The following is a 21,434-nucleotide window of genomic DNA, read 5'->3' on the forward strand; positions in this document are numbered from 1 at the left end:
CTTTGGACAATAACTGAAACACTGGTTGTTTAAAATATGATTTCTAGATGTATATTTAAATATGGTTATGTTCTGTTGTTTTGGGAACTTTTAACTACTAAAATAAAGTAACAAAATCATATTCTGAAATTCCAATTCAGAAAGGTAGCAGAAATAGTAGAAAACAATTTGACCGCTGTCCTAGTGCTTACACTTACTGACCTGTAGGCTACATGTGGAATGAGAATAAACAAAGGAAATGATTATCTCAGCAAATGAATTTAAATAAACTGTACTAAGTAATCCCAAATGAAAGAGTGTAAAAATTTGCTTTCAACTGAAGAAATGTTAAAGTGAATCAGATATTAGTGTTATGGTACAACTATAAATGCTAAATATTAATAGAGATGATGAGAAAATTAAGGGAAAATATTTAGTAAGTGCAAAGCATGTTAATAATTTGGGGTATTTTCTGAGTCATATTTACTATTTATATCTCATCCAGTTCAAGATTTATTTTTGTTGATGATGTTTACCATTCTGGGCTATGTCAAAGGCCCATTGAATCATTACTTTATAAAGTTATTTCTGTTGAATGGAGTAGGCAGTTAATAATTTAGGCTTTCTTCAGTTGGATGAAGGTAGGCTAGGATCTTAAAATAACCATTCATAGCAGACTTGCAGAACTCTGAGGCCAGATTAGAGATGGTGTCCCAAGCATCCTGATGCTGGTTACAAGTACACTCTTGGATGAAGGCCAGGTGGATGAAACTTGACCATTGAAACACTGAAGTGGTGAGAGGCAAAGGAAAGGATTTTGAAAAACTGGCCAAGAACATGACAGGCTTTGAGATCAAAGAAATGTTTTAGGTGGTATGTGCCCTAGAGTGTTAATGAATTCATTGCTTCTTATGCCTCCTACTTTTGTTTGTCAGAATCTGACTTTGTGCTTTTCAACAGAGCAGTCTATGTACATTTTTCTGGAATCTTAAGTCCAGGTTAATCTTGATTAAGCAGAAGTAAACCTCTATTTAATACTGTTGAAAGAAAGATTTTCTTAGGTTTAAGCTGATGCTCAAATGTGGTACTCTCCCTTTATAGTATAAAATATAATATAATTAGTGAGCACTGACTATGTGCTAAATACTATACTGTAATGCGCTTTGATAACATTAACTAATTGGTGCTTTAGTATTATACAGCCCAATGAAGGTAGTATTATTTAACCTCACTTTTAAAAATGAAAATAGAGACTCAGAGTGTTAGTAACTTTCCTGGAGACACACAAGACCCAAATTCATGTCTGTGTGACTTAGTGGGCCATTTTTAATTTCAACACTGAGTTATTGAGAGCCTCTTGTCTTATATGTTAATTGCTTATTCATAAATGAATCTTACACTTTAATATCATATGTAAGCCTTAATTATAATTGCTTAAATTCCCATCATTAACAGCATACATTGAGCATCTCACTTGTAGAAGACAGTATGCTGGATGCTGAAGATAATACACAGTATGAATTGTGGCCCTTGCCTCAAATATCTTATAACCTAGCTGTTTATACAGCAGTTATAGATTTTATAACTTGGGGGAAATGTGGTAAAAGTGTGATTAATCATGAGTCATCTTAAACAGCATTCCCTTTTGCTGTTTGGCAGTTGACTAATTCATTTGCTCTAAGCTTCATAACCAGTCCATCCTAAAGGAGATCAGTCCTGGGTGTTCATTGGAAGGACTGATGCTGAAGCTGAAACTCCAATATTTTGACCATCTCGTGTGAAGAGTTAACTCATTGGAAAAGACCCTGATGCTGGGAAAGATTGAAGGCAGGAAGAGAAGGGGACGACAGAGGATGAGATGGTTGGATGCCATCACCAACTCAATGGACATGAGTTTGAGTAAACTCCAGGAGTTTGTGATGAACTGGGAGGCCTGGCGTGCTGCGACTCATGGGGTCGCAAAGAGTCGGACACGACTGAGTGAACTGAACTGAACTGAAGTTTCATAATGAAAAGTGCTCTGTCCTGATTAAGGTATTCCTACACTTAGGACATCTTTAATTATTATCTGTAGAAGACAAAGATAATGATAGTAACGTCTTCATTTCTTTCTGCCTTAACTTGCTTGTTCAAATGTTTCTGCAGTACTGAACAGAGGAAGTAAAAAGTGTTTTTTCAATGAGAATATAGGGGTTTTGTATAATAGCAGCCAGCTTTAATATTTAGTTTTTAGAAGGATGTAATACATACTTCTATTTCTGTAAGGTCAAAATATGCCTTCTATTTATGAATTTATTTTTCTTGCTTAGTTTTTCTTTCACATGTTAACATGATTAGATGAAGATGAACTTTTAAATTTGTTAAAAGTTTATAGCCAGTAAAGGAAATAAAATGAAGCTGCATTTAGGGAAGATAGAAAAAGATGGGTGTTCACAAGAGAAAAGAGACTTAACCAAAGATATAAACAGAGCGAGAGATTAAAGAAGAAAAATCGTCTTTGGGCCCTCTTAAGTGTTCCCTTGAACTAAAGCTGGAGGCTATAATGTCGTTAAGAATATTGACCTTCAGCGTGTATCTAATCTGGTTTTCAATTTTTTGTTTTTCGAAAGCAAAAGACCTTTAGTGGTAGTAGTACTGTTGTTCGCTTAGTTGTATCCGACTCTTTTCAATCCCACAGATTATAGCCCGCCAGTCTCCTCTGTCCATGGGATTCTCCAGGCAAGAATACTGGAGTGGATTGCCATTCCCTTCTCCAGAGGATCTTCCTGACCCAGGGATTGAATCTGGGTCTTCTACATTGCAGGCAGATTTTTTTATCATCTGAGCTATAGGGAAGTCCTTAAAGGACCTTTAAGTTGGTAAAGAATCTTACCATTCTCATGGTACGATCCTCATATGTTCAGTTTACTTCAGATCTCACAAATTTTTCTATATTTGCCCTAGACATAATTGTTAAATGTAGAATTCTAGAGTTTGAAGATATTTCGGAGACAATTTTAGTCCCTTTTTTTCTTGTTCAGTTGCTAAGTGTGGTCTGACTCTTTGTGACTGTATGGACTGCAGCACACCAGGCTTCCCTGTCCTTCTGCTATCTCCCAAAGCTTGCTCAAACTCATGTCCATGGAGTCAGTGATGCCATCCAACCATCTCATCTTCTGTCATCCCCTTCTCCTCTTGCCCTCAATCTTTCCCAGCATTGGGGTCTTTTCCAATAAGGTGGCTCTTTGCATCAAGTGGCCTAAGTATTGGAGCTTCAGCTTTAGCATCATTCATTCCAATGACATCAGGTCTTCCAATTAGTCCCTTTTAATGACAACCAATTACTGAAGCTCATGAAGTTTGATCACTTTCCTAAAGTTATCCAGCTAGTTTGATAAGCCCACAATGGAATCCTCATCTCCCAACTAGAGACCAATAAATTTCTTGCTCCTTCTCTATCATTTACTTATTCATCTACCCTTCACTCATTCAGCAAGGGAGAAGGAAATGGCAACCCACTCCAGTATTCTTGCCTGGAGAATCCCATGGACAGAAGAGCCTGATGGTCTGCTACATGGGGTCGCACAGAGTCAGACACAAGTGAAGCAACTTACATGCATGCATTGGAGAAGGAAATGCCAACCCACTCCAGTATTCTTGCCTGGAGAATCCCAGGGACTGAGGAGCCTGGTGGGCTGCCGTCTGTGGGGTCATACAGAGTCAGACGTGACTGAGCGACTTAGCAGCAGCAGCAGCATTCAGCAAAAGTATATTCATTATTAACCATGTTTGTGGCACCATAAAATGCATAAAAGGTGCATAAAATGTATTTACTGCCCTCTGGAACATTCTGTTAAATTATAGTGATGGAAATATGAACAAAGTGCCATAAGAATTTTTGCAGAAGAATCAGTGTTTAATTAGGATTAAGAGATTGTGGTATGTTTTTCTGAGATTATACTTATCCTTAGCAAGGTTTTGATAGACATTAAAGCAATTCATTGTACAGAATTACTAAGTTCAAAGCTACCACAGTATGAACATGCATGATGTGTTCTGATGATGCGTAATCTAGCATGGCTGTACCACAGTAGGTACAGAATCAAGATGACAAAGGAGAGGCAGATATATCTCAGATTGCCATCATGAATGGTTAAGACCAGATCAGAGTTTTTGAATTTCACTCTGTAGACACTTAGCCTATATTATAAGGCTAGAATGTGAATTCCATAAATAGAAAAAATGTTATATTCAGTTTAATTTCTCCAGAGACTACAGAGTAGTTCTTTAAACACTGGTTAATTGGGTGAGTAGAAACTCAGCAAATATTTGGTGTGTGGGTGAATGGTAAGGAGAAAATCCTCGATGAATATAGAGGTCTTTTTCATGGCCTTATCGACATTTTAGAAGATAACCTGAACCATTACAAAAGTTTGTTGGAAGGTAGAGAGTTTTGGGAAAGGGTTTCCACTTTGGAGGCTCTTACAGACTATAGGTAAGAGTTCATCAGAGCCTGAACTCAGTCCTGGCAGTCGGAAGGAAGTGAACAGTTGAAAAACGGTAGAGGTAGATTCTCTAGGACTTCATATATTCATTCCACAAACACTGAATGAATATCTTTTGTATTTTGGGCATTAAGCTTGCCTCGGAATAGAGATAAATAAGGAATAGTTTTTGTACTCAAGTGATTTATTACATTGGAAGAGAGAAAAACAAAAGTAATTATAGTATAAGAGAACAAAAACATCATTCGTTAAGTTCTGACTTTGCATCTAGTGTTATGCTAGGCATATAACATACATCCTCTTATTTAATCTTTACAGACTCAATGGTATTGTCCTAATTTTGCAGATAAAGGAAAGTCTGTTCCTAACTTGGAGGGTCCAGGCCATGAGTACAATTGGAAAGTGAAAGTGAAAGTCACTCAATTGTGTCTGACTCTGCGACCCATGGACTCTATAGTCCATGGAATTCTCCAGGCCAGAATGCTGGAGTGGGCAGCCTTTCCCTTCTCCAGGGGATCTTCCCAACCCAGGGATCAAATCCAGGTCTCCTGCATTGCAGGCGGATTCTTTACCAGCTGAACCACAAGGGAAGCCCAAGAATACTGGAGTGGATAGCCTATCCCTTCTCTGGCAGATCTTCCCAACCCAGGAATTGAATCAGGGTCTCCTGCATTGCAGGAGGATTCTTTACCAACTGAGCTATCAGGGAAGCCCAGTACAATAGGAAGCCCACCTACTGTAAGTCTAGATTTTCAGAAGTTATAAGTCAAGCTAATAAACTGCTTAGTATATTCTACTTGGCTTTCTTGTCTTGAAAAACATACCTTTATAATAACCTGGGAGATGAGTTTCAAATTCAGAATTCTTAAGACTCCTCAGAAGTCCCTAGCTTGTGGTATCTCCCACCCACTTCTTACCATGGCTGTATCCCATACCTGGACAGACAGGTCCAAGCTCTGTTCACATCCTCCACAAATGTTCACCCTTTGACCACCTCTCCATCCTGAAGACAGCATCCATCAGAAGAGTAGCTCCACTGAAGAGGCTGTGGAGACCCTGGAAGCTGGCTGAGGGCCTTTGGGCTGGGGATTTCAAGAGTCTTAGGTACCTGCGTTTTGGTCTGAAAGGAGGGACATGGATTCTGGGTGAGGGGTATAGTCAGAGGAGAGCCATAACAGGCCTCTTACTCCAAGTCTCCCTGCCTGGGTCTAAGAACAGTACTGGATAAGGAAAAAGGAGAAATAAGCAACCTGAGCATGCACAGGTAGGAAGTGGAGCCAGAACTGTGCAGGGTTGTCTAGGTGCAGAGAGGAGAAGGGGCGCCTCGATCAGTCAGGGCAAGTCAGCCGATACGAGAGTGCTGATTAGTGAGTGATTGGGGATGGAAAGCAGGGGTCTGTCAGGGGGACCTTCTAGAAGGAGTATTGCTTAAAATCTCTAAGGGGTGGGGCTGGGACACGGCTGCAAGTGTAGAGGAGCATCTACAGCCCTTTTCCTAAGGTCCAGAAGCTGAAAGGCTGGCAGTCAGTTTGGCAGGATTAGAATTGTGCTCGTAGGGAAGAAAAATGAAGCTGTGTTAGACAGCGGCCAAATCCTGAAGAGTTAAGCCTTCTTTATCATAAACCGACAAGAAAGGAACACAGTCACATTTAGGTACAAGGGCTGAGGGAGGACTGGAAAGCACAGCTTTCCTCCTTGACGCCTAGGGAGGCAAGGAGTTGTTTACAGAACTTGACAGTCCAGAAGGAGGCGCAGGAAACTGGGCTTTTACTGTTTGAATTATGGGTTAATGAGGAGAATGCTAGTGGAAGGAAAGAGAAAACTAGTATGGCAGAGTCTTGGAAAGTAGGCATATTTAAGAGCTGTGCAGTAGAGAGAACTAGCCCGAAAGACAACAAAACAAAGCCAAAACCTGAGCAGCAGAAGCTTCTGAGGCAGGGAGCCTGCTCTGTGCGGGGCCTGGTGGGCTCAATCTGGAGAAGGGACTTTCAGCTGCTGGGGGGCCAGGACACACACACAGAGGAGACGTTAGCAGTCAGGAGTGGGGTTGAGAGGAGTGGAAACCAGATTATAAGGAATTGGGGCTACATGATGAGAAAGTAAGGGAAGTGAATTCAGATCATGTTTTTAGAATTAAGCTTGACTTCAAGAGGAGAGAGATTAGACATTTGTTTGACAGGAATGTAAGGTCCAGGAAAAAGCTGGACAAGTCCTCCTCCTCCTCTTCTTGTTATTAGTGAAGGTGTTTATAATGTCTTTGGCTGAAAGTGGCGGTGAAAATAGAGGCTGGAGAGAGGAGTACTTCGGGAAGACCTAGCCAGCCCTCTCCTCTGCTCCTCCTCTAGCAGGAGTGAGCGCCGACGCCACCACTCTCTGCCTTCAGGCCGTGCACCTCAGGACACTTATCCCGGTTCATGGCAATCACCACATGAAGCCCGGGGCCTCCAGGTCACCCCTTACCAGGTGACTCTCCCCTCCAGAGCTTCAGGGCCTCTTAAGACCGCCTCCCTCCCCTGGCCTTATCCTCTCCGCCCCCCTTGCCTCCATTATTCCTCTTCATGGCTCTTATCACTGTCTGACATACGCGCTCTTATTTCATCATGACTTCCCTGTCCTTGATAAAAAGTAAGCTCCAGATCTCAGAGCAGTGTCAGGCACATAGTAAAAACTCAGTACATATTTGTTAAATGATGAACATAAAAGAGGGGGGAGGAAAATCGGTGGGACAGAATTCCAAAGCAGAGGTTGGCAAACTTTTCCTGTAAAAGGCCAAATAGTAAATATTTAAAATTTTGCTGACTACAAGCAGTCTCTACTTCTTAATACTCTTTATTGTTTTCTAAAATAATCTTTCAAAAATGTAAAATCCATTCTTAGCGCACAGACCACACATAAACAAGCCACAGATCTGACCTTAACATCTGTGAGAAAAAGTGAAGGAAACAGGATTAAGAACAAAGGTGAAGCTCTGGTAGCTTCTGAAACAGTAGCTCTGAAGAAGGGAAAGGAGACGTCTCCCTCTGAAGACTTCCCTAAAGAGAAATGAGAAAAAAGATGAAACGTGTGCAAAACCTTTGAGGTAAAGAACAGACAAGCAAGAGAACTTATTTCAGTGGCATCAGCCTCAGCGTGGGGGGAAATGAATTCTGCCGTTGGGTGTGAAGCACTTGAAGAGTAGGACAGTTCTGAGAGAACAGGGAAGCTAATTACATAGAGATAAATAAGGAAAATGATAAACATGGTGGGATTCAGGCAGAGTTGAACAACATGAATCTGTGTTGTGTTCTGGAAGACAAGGGGAAAATGGGAAAAGGTAGATCCTGAGAATTATTGCTTATGAAGTTTGAGTGATGCTGCACAAAATTTTAAAGGTGGTTGGCCTGGCATACTAGTTCAGAATAATATTTTGTTTTCCTCATACTCTTTTTTGATAAAATTACTTCTAAAATCATCATAGAAATATGAGTTAATTTGTGAATAATAATATCAGTAATTGCCTTTATTTATGAATGGCTAAGCTATAGCTGTATATGCATGTGTACTCAGTCACTTCAGTCGTGTCTGACTCTTTGCGACCCCATGAACTGTAGCCCACCAGGCTCCTCTGTCCATGGGAACTCTCCAGACAAAAATACTGGAGTGGGTTGCCATGCACTTCTCCAGGGGATCTTTCCAACCTGGGGATCGAAACCTCATCTCCTGTATCTCCTGAATTGCAGGTGGATTGTTTACCCGCTGAGCCACCTGGGAAGTGGTGGTCAAACTGTAGTCATTATCTCTCATTTAGTCATTTATGTAATTCTGGTATTATCTCTGATTTACAAGATGAGGAAATTGAGATTTAGGGGAGTTAAGAAACGAGGCCCACAAGGGTCTTAAATGATGGAGCTATATGAACCCAACCAAGTCTGTCTGATACCTGGCCTGTGCTCTTAATGTACCTCAGTAGGATGTTGATGAGTGGATTAGTGTCAGTGTGGAAGGAGGTCTCTAGTGACAAGTCCTGTCCTCTGTCTCCTTCAGCATTTTTTGATGCTCTAGATGAGGACATAGATGGTGCATTTATCAAACTTTCCGGCAATGCACACCCAGGAAGAAGAGGGAATACATTAGATAACAGGATGAGGATCCAGAATTATCTCAAATTGGAACGGTTCACCAAAGAGGAAATGTAATAGATATAAGAATACAGCCCTTTACTTGTCAGAAACAACTGCACAAGTGTGCTATGCTTTAGCTCTGGGGCGTGTAGGGAAGAAAAATGCTTGAAGGCTTTCGTCACCTCACTTTGACTGTGGTGAACTATAGTTTGTCCAGAAGAGAATGAAATAGAGAAATTATTCAGGACTACTTCACCCAGGGAACTGTTAAAGGAACTCATAAAGTCTCAGAACAACAACAAGAAAAACAAAAAACACACACCGAAAACCCAGCCTGGTGGTGATGGTGTTGGGAGTCGGGGAAAGAACAGTCAGTGTACTCCAATGTTTCTGAAAGTTTTCATGGAAGATAAGTTAGGCTTGTTCCATGTGACCTTTGTGGTCAGAACCAGGAGTAGTAAGTTGGGATTACTCGGAGCCAGAGGTTGACTCTCTATGAGAAATAACTCCCCCTAAATTAAACCTGTTCAAAATTTTTAACTGGTTTCACTGGGAATTAATGTGTCTCCTATTGCTGAATGTGTTTCAGATTGAGACTGGACAATCATTTGTTAGAACTTACTCTAGACGACCCCTCAAGGCTCTGCCAACACCTCTGATTTTGCCTCTGAAAATGTCAGATGAATAAAGCATTTCCATACCTTTTTTCAAAATAGTAAACTTATTTTTCTTCTGTGTTTGCAGCCTGATCTAGTACTGTGTTAGATATATTGTGGTGTGTATATTACAGAACTTCTGTTTTGAACTTAAGCTGTCCAAGTTCTAATTTTTCACTTAGAATGTGACAAGATGTTTAGCACACCAAGTCAGGCTTCAAGTATTTTTTTTTAAATGGATGTGTTCTTTTGTATAACTCTTGCCAAAGATTACACTGAATTTGTACCACATTCCTACCAATGTTTTTTCCAGATCACATCCTATGATGTAATTTTTGGTAAGTTTAAAGGGAATATATCTATTCAAGAGGTACCTTGAAATGCTCACTTATCTTTTAACAAATTAAATCTAATATACAGGTTGAAGTTGTTTCAAGGACTTAATCTATTGACTTTCTGAGACCATTAGTTAGTTCTTAAACTTGGTTCTGTGGTCTGCCTTGTTCTGTTTTTGTAACACATATATTCATAGTCTTAATTTTCAGCTTTATCAATAAAAAGTTAACTGGATAAGTATTGAAAACCTCTTGATTGCTTCTCTAAAGCTATTAAAAAGCACATCATTTTGTTGGTTACCATCACTAAGTCTTTCTGACATTCATGAACAAAGTTGAAGCAAAAATAGGAACGCTCTCTATTTTTGGTTTTAATCCCCTAAAGTTTACTTAATAAATAATTCAGTGGGTATACTAATTGAAAAGAAATACTTTTTTTTTTTAGGTGTAATCCCTTTTCATGGATTTTCAATGTATGGTAAGTTAGGCTTTTAAATATTCACTGTTTCTATTACCCTTTAGAAAATTTGAACATGAACCTCACCCTTTGTATTGCATCACCCACACACTCAACAATGTTATTGTGAACTTTTAAACACTGGGTTTGGTATTTGTTTATATATCCAATTAAAATTTTGCTGAGATGATGATTGCTTGCGAAATTAAACATACCATGAAAATGGTTCTATGGTTTACCATTTTCTAATTCACTAGAAATTAGAAATACAGACTGGTATTTAGTTTTAATAGCTGTAAAAATTCTTAAACTAATTCCCGTAAGTCTTTTTAAAAAATACTGGATCAGAAAAAATGCAAAGGGAAGGACAACACCGCGTGAGCTCATGATTTCTTCAGACTGGCTGGTATGCAGAGCAACAGTCACACTGAAGCATGCGGTCATCCTGAAGCACACACGACAAACACGTGTGCAGGTCTGAGAGCCCTGAGCGCCTTCTGCCTCACGTGTCTTTGAATGAGGAACGCAGGAAGCGTCACGGAAATAAGCAAGAAGGAGAACGCTCTCTGCCTTAATGCCGTTTAACTTTTCATTTATCTGCATTACATATGAACTTGTTGAAGATTCTTGTCCCAACTATTCCTCCTCCCCAACCTTTATACTAAACAAATATAAAGTTTATCTTTGTAAAAAGAATCAGCAATAAATTAACACTTTTCTTTGTAAAAAAAAAAAAAAAAAAAAACCCTTGAGTGTTCAGCATCAGACCATCATGGTGAATGACATAATATAAACTTTTAAAACCAGCATACAATGAAAAGGATTCAGAGTGTCTAGGAATTTTGCATTATGCTTCCCTTGGGTTTATTCTCTTGAGCCTCCAAAATTTCATAACATAATACATATCGTTATAGTGAGGTTCCAGCACATTTCTTTTTTATAAATATGTGAGGAATTTAAAATAGAAAACCTAGCAAGGTTAAGAATATAAATTTTTACCTCTAATAATAAAATGTAAGCCCTTTAATCCTTTTATTTTAATAATCCCAACTGCAAGCATTTTTCAAGTAAATAGTTTTTAAAAGGTGTACTTGAGCGATTTAGAGAACAGTTAATGATGTCAGGAAGTTTAAACTTTCTAACAATTCTCAGGGTACAAAATACATCATTGACTCCTGCCTATTCACAGATGAAATAATCATATTGTCAGGTTGGCATCTGATTTTAAAATCTGACTTTCTGACATTCAGCTGTGGACTCTTTGGTTGAGCTGACCCACCTGTGCTTAATTGCCACAAACAGTGCAAAAGAAAACTTAATTCAAATTCATTAGAGAAACAGAGATTGTTATCACAAACACACAAAATTCACTAGAGAAATACATTCTTAGAGTTGTTTTACTTTAAGCCTATGAAAACTGTCTAGAAACATATTGGGATATGCCAATGTTGACCAATAGCCTGTTAATCAGAATTTTAATTTTCAAATTTCATCAGTTGAAGACCAACTTTCTAAAAGCTAGTCATAAATAATTTTATATTTTACTTGCCTGATGTCAAAAATTAAAAATTTTGAAAGATGCTTTGTGGGACAAAGTAAAAATGAATTGCCTGGATGTCACTTTCTTATTACTTCAATTTAAAAAGAGAGAGATTTTATGTAATTTTTAAAAGTTACTTTGAATTTTTAATACCCTTATATGGTTCCATTGTGTTATTCTACTGTTGGGATTATAAAACATTTTATAATTTACTCCATTTAAAAAAAATTTTAATGACAGTTTTTACATGTGCATATATTCCCTTTTCAACTTGAAAAAAGAATATATATGATTTTAAACTTGAATGAATATTATTACTATGAAATATTTATTTATTGTTTATGTTTTGTGAACTTATTTTTTCAATTATAGTAGTTCTGCAATATTATCAATTAATTTTTTTTGTTCTTTCAGTTGCACCACTTTGTTTTCTATACCATGAACCTTCCAAACTGTATCAGATATTCCGTGAGATGTATGTGCGTTTTTTCTTCAGGCTTCATTCCATCTCTTCTCATCCTTCTGTAAGTTCATAAAAATTGAATCAAACCAAACTCTGATTTGTTCTTTTTTACCTTAAGAAAAACAAATTGTGAAGCATCACTTTCCTATGGAAAAAAGGAAAGAATAAATTGATACTTAAATAGTTTTAGTAATAATTACGAGAAAAAGTCCTTTATCACTTGCATTTAAAAATTATCTTTTATATGTTGAAAGAATAAACATAGCAATGTCTGTATTGTTTTCTTTGACAAAGATGGCTACTTTTTTTGAACTTTGGTTTCCTCATCTCTGAAATGAGGTTAATGCTGAGTTTCTGTGGTGCTGTAAAGAAGAGTATGAAGCCCTTGGGTAGTACTTGACTCGTGGCAAGTGTTCAGTAAATAGATGGCTGTTGTCTTTATTGTCATTATCATCATCATCATCATCTTTGTCAATGAAAATTAAACATGTATTTGTCCCTTATTTTTCAATATCATGCTTGACTAATTATCCTTTATCAAACTAGATATTTTCTTTGTGTTTATTCAATAGATGACTCCTTGGCCTTAACAAGAAATTCAAGGAGAAACATATTGGGAATTGAATATTCGTATCTGTCTTATTTTGCCAATCCTTTATCGTATCTTCCCTCCCCACTCCTGCCCCCCTTAACCTGAGTGAAAACAAGTATTTATTTCAGTTATACTTTTTCTATCTTTGGCCTGCTTTGGTCTGCTTGTGAGTAACTTGACTGACACTCCCAAAGAAACATTAAAATTGGAATGTGTCAGAGCTACCAAGTTTTCTGAAAGAGAAGATTGTCACACTGCTACTAAACTAAATAGCAGTTCATCATACCTCCTCCCCATTTTAATCCTCTGTGTTCCTAGGCCACCTTCCTCTGTCTCTAGTGTTGCTCTCAAACATTGCTGCTGAAAGCTGGCAAATAACAGAAATCCAGGATGTCACAGATGAGCAAATGAGGGGTACAAAATTATCACGGGTCTCTTCTCTCTGAGATAACTTGATTTAGTGTCTATATTACAATAATGTTTAATCTAGAATAACAAAAAATGTATTAATAATTCTCTTTTCTAATGAGTCATACTTAGCATCAGATTTCTTATTCTCATGTTTTATTTTCACACATCAGACTTTAAAAAAATTTTGTTTTCAATTTTTAAAACTGGCTATTCCTTCTGTGCCTCCGTGCTGACCCTAAGCTGTCCTCTTCCTGCTGACTGATTGGGACAGCCCTGCCTCTGCCCTTTCTTTATTCAGTGAAATGAAGACTTACAGGCGGTCATCTCCTTTTCTGGCTTGCAGCCAGACTGAACTGTTTAGAACCACGACAGCCTTACTTCTTTAGAAACTCAGAAACTCAAAAAGAGGATTAGAACTTCCTTACAAAGAACAACCCTGAGGAATGCTGAACTGCAAGAAAGACTTTATTCAGAGTTGTCAAGTAGTTAATGCACTTGAAAACCCATCTGCTTTGTACTCTACAATGCCCTTTTTTAAAAATAGATTTCAGTTTTTTAAAAAACCATCCTTATACTCAGTAATCAAACATTCTTGTTTGATGGCTTCCTGACAGAAATTTCAAGCAGTCAATCTTTCCCTGGGGACGGTTTTCAATGAAAAAGTAAAAAAAGCAGGAAATATTTTCCCTGATGGGTGAGGCAGCTGAAAGAAAGGAACATATGGAGGAAGAAAGTGAAGGGTGTGGCTACAGCGCTAGAGAAATACCTGGAAATTGGACTGCATCCAGAAAAAACTAATTTTGCTGAGCCTAAGTGATAATGTATGACTTACAGAGTAGCAGGCTTTCTAGAAAATGATGTTTTTCTTGAATTCTGAACACTACTATATACCAGCTTATGCAGCAAGCCTCTTGTTGTTAAAAAGGAGGCTCCTTAGCATATTTATAAGAGTGAGTTAGGGATAAACTTATTTTTAATGTTTTAGAGATCATTGGTGCATTTCCTGTCTTTGGCTCTTAAACAATACTGATGCTGATCATCTTTTCGTCATTTCTATTTGAGTAATTTGATGGCAGAGTTCATTTTTAAATACTAAGTTATGCTTTTCTCTTGTGACTTATTGTATCCAGGGTATTGTGTCCCTCTGTCTGCTGTTTGAAACTCTTCTGCAAACTTATCTCCCCCAACTCTTTTATCATCTGCGAGAAATTGGGGCTCAACCGTGAGTATTTTTCTCTCCTAATTGAAGAATAGATTGACATCAGAAGGCTCTTTTTAATCATCAAAGATGCAGTGACTTTTTTCAGAGAAATTAACATTTTCCCCAATAAAACAATACTTGCTGCTGCTGCTAAGTCGCTTCAGTCGTGTCTGACTCTGTGCGACCTCATGAACTGCAGCCTACCAGGCTCCTCTGTCCATGGGATTTTCCAAGCAAGAGTACTGGAGTGGCTTGCCATTGCCTTCTCCGAGAAAGAGATACAGAGTAGTTGGTTTAACACAATGAGGTGCCAGCGAACTTTTAGGATCTAATACATAGGGTAAAGGAGTGACCTAATGATATGCAGGTTAAAAAGTTCATTCTTAAAGTCTGAGAAATTGACAGAAGCAGCCTGTATGTGCAGGTTCCTCTGTCCCTGGGATTCTCCAGGCAAGAATACTGGAGTGGGTTGCCATTTCCTTCTCCAAAACAATAATTATCAAGTAGTAAATTATAACTCAACATTGTGCCAAAAATTCTTGGAAGGCTTACCAAAATCCTGATAAATTCTTATTTGCTTGGATTTTTGTGCTTGGTACAAGAATCACCAGAGAACTAATTCGTGTTCATAGTGAAAGATGGTGACCAAACTAAAGTAAAAATCTGTGGAAACGAATACTGCCTGAGAACTATGATAATACTAAAATTGTCAGTTTGGGCCAGATTTATCAGAAGACAACTTTGAAAGCTAGATCGGTTAAAGTTTGCTATCTTTCATTAAATGAAAACTAAATCAATTATCTACTAATGGTTGTACACTGTGATTTTTCCTTCCAAAAGCTTGAATTTTTGTTTATTTATCTCAGTATGAGTTATCAGTAAATATCCCAGTACCAGTTATCAGTGAATAGGTCAGGTACCTGTGGACCTCATTATTATTGGTTCTCTTTTCTCTTTTTCAATTAACAATGTTCATGGCAACAGAAATTTCCAAATGATTTATCAGTGTTTTGTTATTGTCTTCCTCTCTGTGTACCTCATATAATTTATTGATAATACCTGACAATCTTTCTTTTATGGCCAATAAAAAATAGAATTCTGTTTAAAATTATTATTATTAAAATTGTGGCAGAAATATCATATTACACATGTATTTTTTTTCTTGTGATAAACTGGCCTAATTTTTTATTATTGTGAAACGAATATTTGTATATATCTATGCTTTTCTGTACTAGACATTTAGTTTGTTGTTATAACTAAAATCCTGATATTTTCCTAGTCTATTCATATACTTTAATCATTAAAAGGAACAAATTTATTTTAATAAATTATGGTAAACATAAAAATTCTAATGAACGGTGTCAGGCGAGTATATGCATCTCGGTTCTGGTCTCCTCACAACAATGATTGGGAGCGACGGACATTAAAGCTCTTGGTGCATTGCAGCTCTTGGGTCTTGGACAAACGGTGTCATAGCTCTTAGACAAATCAGTGTTACAGCTCTGTTTTATTTAGAAGATAGCAGGAGAATCCATCCTCAAAGAAGAGAAGAGAGTGGAGGAGCGGGTATAGGGAGAGAGAGCGCGCTTGGCTCCTCCTTTTATATGGTTTTTTCTCCCCGCTGGGCCTGCCCTATGCAGATTGGGCTCAGCCAGGAGTGCTGTTCTACCTGAAGTCCTCACTCCCGTCCTCGGAACTTTCTTTGACCTTCCTCTGTTCTATTCTTTCGGGCTTTTCCCTTCCTTGTCTTTTAGCCACTGCCATTTTGGACTCTTTTCCCCATCCTAACTACCTAACAAAAGGAAAGTAAAAAAATTTCAGTTGTCAGGCTAGAAATCAATTATTAAAAGACTCATACTATGAATTAAAACTAATGCTATAGGAAAGTTTTAATTAGAATTTAATTTTTTTACTAGATATAGATCTTTTCAGGATATCTCCTTCTACTTGAGTACTCTGTGCATTTTATCTAAGTTATCATATGTATGGACATAAATTATTCATAATATTCCATAATTATTCTTAATTAGTCTTTTACTATCTTTAAAATCAGAGTGACACTATCTGTCTCATTCCTGAGATTGATATTTGTATCATGTTTCTTGATTATTCTGGTCAGAGGGCTTATTTATTTTATTCTTTGAAAAAAATCAGTTTTGGTTTCATTGATTTTCTGTTTTTCTATTTTCAGTTTCTTTGATTTATCCTCTTTTATTTGTTTTTTCCTTCTGGGTGCTTGTTTTTGCTTTGTTTTGCTCATCTTTCTGCTTGCTTAAGGTGAAATTTAGAGAATTGATTTCAGATATTTCTTTCCTAATATAAGCAACAGTAATGTTATAAATTTCCCTCAAAGCACTGTTTTACCTCCACTCAACAAATTTTGATATTTTATGTTTCCACTTTTATTCAATCAAAATGTTTCTTAATTTCTCTTGTGACTTCCTGTTTGACCATAGTTTATATAAAAGTACATTGTTTAATTTCCCAATATTTGAAAAAATGTGGTATCTTTCTGTTATTGATTTCTATTTTAATTCTATTACAATTAGCCAACATGCTTCTTAAGATTTTAGTTCTTTTAAATGTTGTTGTAGTTTGTTTTATGACCCAGAATATGAGCTACCTTGATGAATCTTTAATGTATACTTGAAAAGAATTAATTTTCTGCTAGCGTTGAGCAGAATGTCTATAAGTGGCAATAAAGTCAAGTTTTTTTTATAATGTTCAAGACTTTTCACTGTTAATTTTCTGTCTACTATTTCTGTTGATTATTGAGAAAGAAGTGTTAGCGTCTCCAGTTATAACTGTGACTTTGTCTTTTTGTTTCTACGTTGCTATATATATATATATATATATATATATATATATATATATAATTTCATGTATTTGACACTGTTTTTAGGAGAATTGATGCCCAGATAGGGGCATCATCAGGTTCAAATTGGACCTCAGTATTCTCGGGCTTCCCTTGTGGCTCAGCTGGTAAAGAATCTCCTTCAATGTGGGAGACCTGGGTTCGATCTCTGGGTTGGGAAGATCCCCTGGAGAAGGGAAAGGCTACCCACTCCAGGATTATGGCCTGGAGAATTCCATGGACTACAGTCCATGGGGTCGCAAAGAGTTAGATACAACTGAACTATGTCTGATATAGCCATTCCAACTTTCTTTTTATTAGAATTTGTATAGTGTATTCCTTTCTGTCCTACTTTTAGTGTATTGATTATCAATGTCTCTAACTTTTCAGGTGGCTTTCTTATCAAAAGTATATTCAGAAAAAAAAAAAAAAGTATATTCAGGTCTTTCATTGTGGCAGTGTATCTTTAATTGGTGTGTTTATTCCATTTATATTTAATGTAATTGATATTGGGTTAAAATAATAACAGTTGATACTATTTACTATTTTGATAGACTTTTTTGTTTGTTCCATGTGCTCTTTATTCTTTTTTTTCCTCTTTTCCTGCCTACTTTTGAATATTTTTTATTCCATTTTAGCTCCAGTATTATTATTTACACCTTTTAAAAAATATATTTTGATACTGTCTGTTTTAGTTCAGTCTGGTACAACATATTACTATAAATTGTATGGCTTATAAACAACAGAAATTTATTTCTCACAGTTCTGGAGACTGGAAGTCTAAGATCAAGTTGCTAGTATGGTTGAGTTCCAGAGAGGACCTTCTTCTAGATTGCAGACTGCTGACTTCTCATTGTATCCTCATGTGATGGAGAGCAGAGAGGAAAAACACGCTGTCTCAAGACTTTATGAAGTCACTAATCCCAATCATGAGAACCTATTTCATAACTTTATCTAATGCTAATTGACTTCCAAGGGCCACATCTCTTTCCTAATACTATCACACTGCAGGTGGTTTCAGTGAATTTGGAGTAGGGGTGGGGACACAGGCATTCAGGCTGTGACAGTGCCTTGGGCTTCCTGATGGCTCAGCAGGTGAAGAATTCGCCTGCAGTGCAGGAGACATGCGTTTGACCCCTGGGTCAGGAGATCCCCTGGAGAAGGAAATGGCAACACACTCCAGTGTTTGCCTGGGAAATCCCATAGCATTATCACTAAAAAATGTACATGCCTTAATTAAAAAATACTTTATGCAGGACTTACAATATACATCTTTAATTTATCACATTCTATTTTCAAATAAACTCCAGGCCTGGAGGGCTTCACAGGCAAATTCAACCAAACATTTCAGGGAGAAATAATATCAATTATTGTTTTTCTCTGACTGCTATCAAGGACTTTGCCTTTGTTTCTCAACAGTTTATGATGTATCTGGACATGGATTTCTTGGGTTTATCCTGTTCAGGGTTTGTTGAACATCTTGAATTAGAGGGTTATTTCTTTTGTCAAATATAGGAAGTTTTCAACCATTGTTTCTTTTTTTAGGTTTCATCTTCTTTTCCCCAAACTTTTAACTTTTTATTTTGTATTAGGGTATATCCAGTTAACAATGTTGTGGTAGTTTCAGGTGAATAGCGAAGGGACTCGGCCATACATGTACATGTATCCATTTTCCCTCAACAATTATTTCTTCAAATTTTTTTTTTCTTCAAATATTTTTTTTCTGTACCATTCACATTCATCTTTTCTTCTGGAAGACAAATATTAAAGCTTTTGGTCTTATCCCACAGGTTTCTAAAGCTCTTTTCATTTTATTTTCAATTCTTTTCATTCTGTAGTTCAGATTGGACACTGTTTATTGACTTATACTTAAATTCACTGGCTCTCTCATTGTTTATTTCCATTTTGCTGTTGGATTCATCCAGTGAGGGTTGCTTTGTTGTTGTTATTGTTTTTGTATTTTTTAGTTCTAAAATTTCTATTTGGTTTTAACAAAACTCAGAATTGTACATTAATAAGAGCAAATTCCACTATATATAAATTATACCTCAATAAGCTTTATTTCTAAGACACTGATTTTGTGCTAGATATACTGGGAAGCAGGGAGGCATGGTATGTGGTCCTGTTGGTCTAATAAGACACAATGAGAGATCCATAAAATGAAACTAGTTGAAGTTAATAATTTAGACTTAAAAGTGAATTTGTTTTGTTTTGGGCCATGCTGCATGCCTTGTGGGATCTTAATTCTCCGACCAGGGATTGAACCAGGTCCCCTGGAGTGGAAGCATGGAGTCCTAAGGGCATGCCAGGCAATTAGTGAACTTTTTAAATTTAAAACATTCACTGGCCAAAAGTTTTTTGGCATCTATAAACTGATATTCTAAAACCAACCAAGAGACTTGACTTATAATACTACTGCCTACATGTACTTTGTTATATTAGAGCAATAGTTATATAATATTGAGGAATTTCTGAAATTTGGGGGTCCTTTTTCAATCTTAGGAAAATTAATATGACATCAACAAAGGCAATCTCTGGATCCCATTTTCTCTTTTAAGAAAAAGTACTGGTATTTATATAATATTATGACAGTTTTAACAAAGAATTTGGCTAAAACCTCTCAGGGGCAGTCAAGTGACATTTAATTGCTAATATATAGTAGAGAAATATGAGAGAGTATTTTCTCTTCAGGCACCAAAGCCAGGTTTGTTTCCTGATTCTAGAGATAAAATATTACTGTAACATAAGCTTGTTATGAAACAGTAGGATCTCAAAAAAAGAAAAAGGAACAGTAGGATCTCATACTTCTTAGGATTTTTTTTTTTTTTTTGGTCACAAAATAGAATTAATTGAATTTTCTGGTTGATCTTTCAGAGTTCTGATGACCTCCTTTTTAAAACTAGTGGGTTGAAATCAGAATTCTATTTCTAAGTTCCCTTATAGCTTTTCTATTTTATTTTTCTTTTGCTAAGTTGCTTCAGTCATGTCTGACTCTTTGCAAGCCCATGGACCAGGCTTCTCTGTCCGTGGGATTCTCCAGGCAAGAATACTGCAGTGGGTTAAATTGTTATAACTTCACACCTTTTTGAAACCTGCCCTACAAAATTTGTTTGGCTTAAACGTCAAAGCCGTGACAATTTGTTCTTTGATGTGATTGTATTTCCAATTTCTTGTTCATGTAAGATTTCAATAAAACTCAAAAATCTATTCAAAACATTACTTATTTCAAAAAAAAAAAAGAATACTGCAGTGGGTTACCAGTTCCTTCTCCAGGGGATCTTCCCGACCCAGGGATCAAACCCACGTCTCTTATGTCTCCTGCATTGGCAAGTGGGTTCTTTACCACTAGCACCACCTGGGAAGCCCCTTATAGCTTTAAAACTATTTTTCCTTGTCTTTTTTGTATCCTTAGTAGCCATTTGAGTGAAATTTAGGAATATAGTTTATTGAATTGGAAAAATATGCAGCTATAAGTATTTATTTGACTCATTGGAAAAGACCCTGATGCTGGGAGGGATTGGGGGCAGGAGGAGAAGGGGACGACAGAGGATGAGATGGCTGGATGGCATCACCGAGTCGATGGGCATGAGTTTGAGTAAGGTCCGGGAGTTGGTGATGGACAGGGAGGCCTGGCGTGCTGCGATTCATGGGGTCGCAAAGAGTCAGACACAACTGAGCGACTGAACTGAACTGATAAGTATTTATTTAAGAATCTTGAATAAAAATTCAAATAATCTTGGCTTGCCTGGAAGTCTTAAGACTATAAGATCACCTCATTGATAGCTAATTAGCACACACCCTGAAAAACAAAATGTAGAAGTGAGTTTTCTAAAGAATGAGCTACAACATAAAGTAGGGCTCGGGAATATAATTCTTTCTCTTAATACTTTTGAGAGCACTAATTTGGGAACTCAAGGTTTCTCAGCTGAATTTTTACAACTGTTAATAGAGTACTTGAATTTTTTAAAATTTATTTTATTGAAGTGTAGTTAATTTACAATGTTGTGGTAGTTTCTACTGTATGGCAAAGTGGTTGAGTTATACATATATATTTTTTTTTGTATTCTCTCCCATTGTGGTTTATCACAGGATATTGAATATAGCTCCCTTTGCTATACAGCGAGACCTTGTTGTTTATACATTCAATATATAACAGTTTGCATCTGCTAATCCTGAGCTCCAGTCCATCCTTCTCCTGTTGGCCTTGACAACCACAAGTCTATACTCTATTTCTATGAGTCTGTTTCTGTTTTGTATATAAGTTCATTTAAGATTCATATTTTAGATTCCACATATAAGTGATATCATATGGTATTTGTCTTTCTCTTCTGATTTAATTCACTTCGTATAGTAATCTCTAAT

General features: G+C 37.0%; 1 protein-coding gene across 3 annotated transcripts in view; it reads left to right on the forward strand.

The window, feature by feature from the left end:
* Positions 1-21,434, forward strand: part of TBC1D19 (TBC1 domain family member 19) — a 136,352-nt gene that overhangs the window by 102,699 nt on the left and 12,219 nt on the right. For all 3 annotated transcript variants that reach the window (XM_065907425.1, XM_065907427.1, XM_065907428.1), the window contains 3 exons: positions 10,000-10,032; positions 11,966-12,075; positions 14,148-14,239. In XM_065907425.1, coding sequence (XP_065763497.1) covers positions 10,000-10,032; positions 11,966-12,075; positions 14,148-14,239 — 235 coding nt within the window. The remainder of the gene's footprint in view (positions 1-9,999; positions 10,033-11,965; positions 12,076-14,147; positions 14,240-21,434) is intronic.

This window comes from Muntiacus reevesi, chromosome 16, assembly GCF_963930625.1.
Source record: "Muntiacus reevesi chromosome 16, mMunRee1.1, whole genome shotgun sequence".
NCBI classification, from domain to species: Eukaryota; Metazoa; Chordata; class Mammalia; order Artiodactyla; family Cervidae; genus Muntiacus; species Muntiacus reevesi.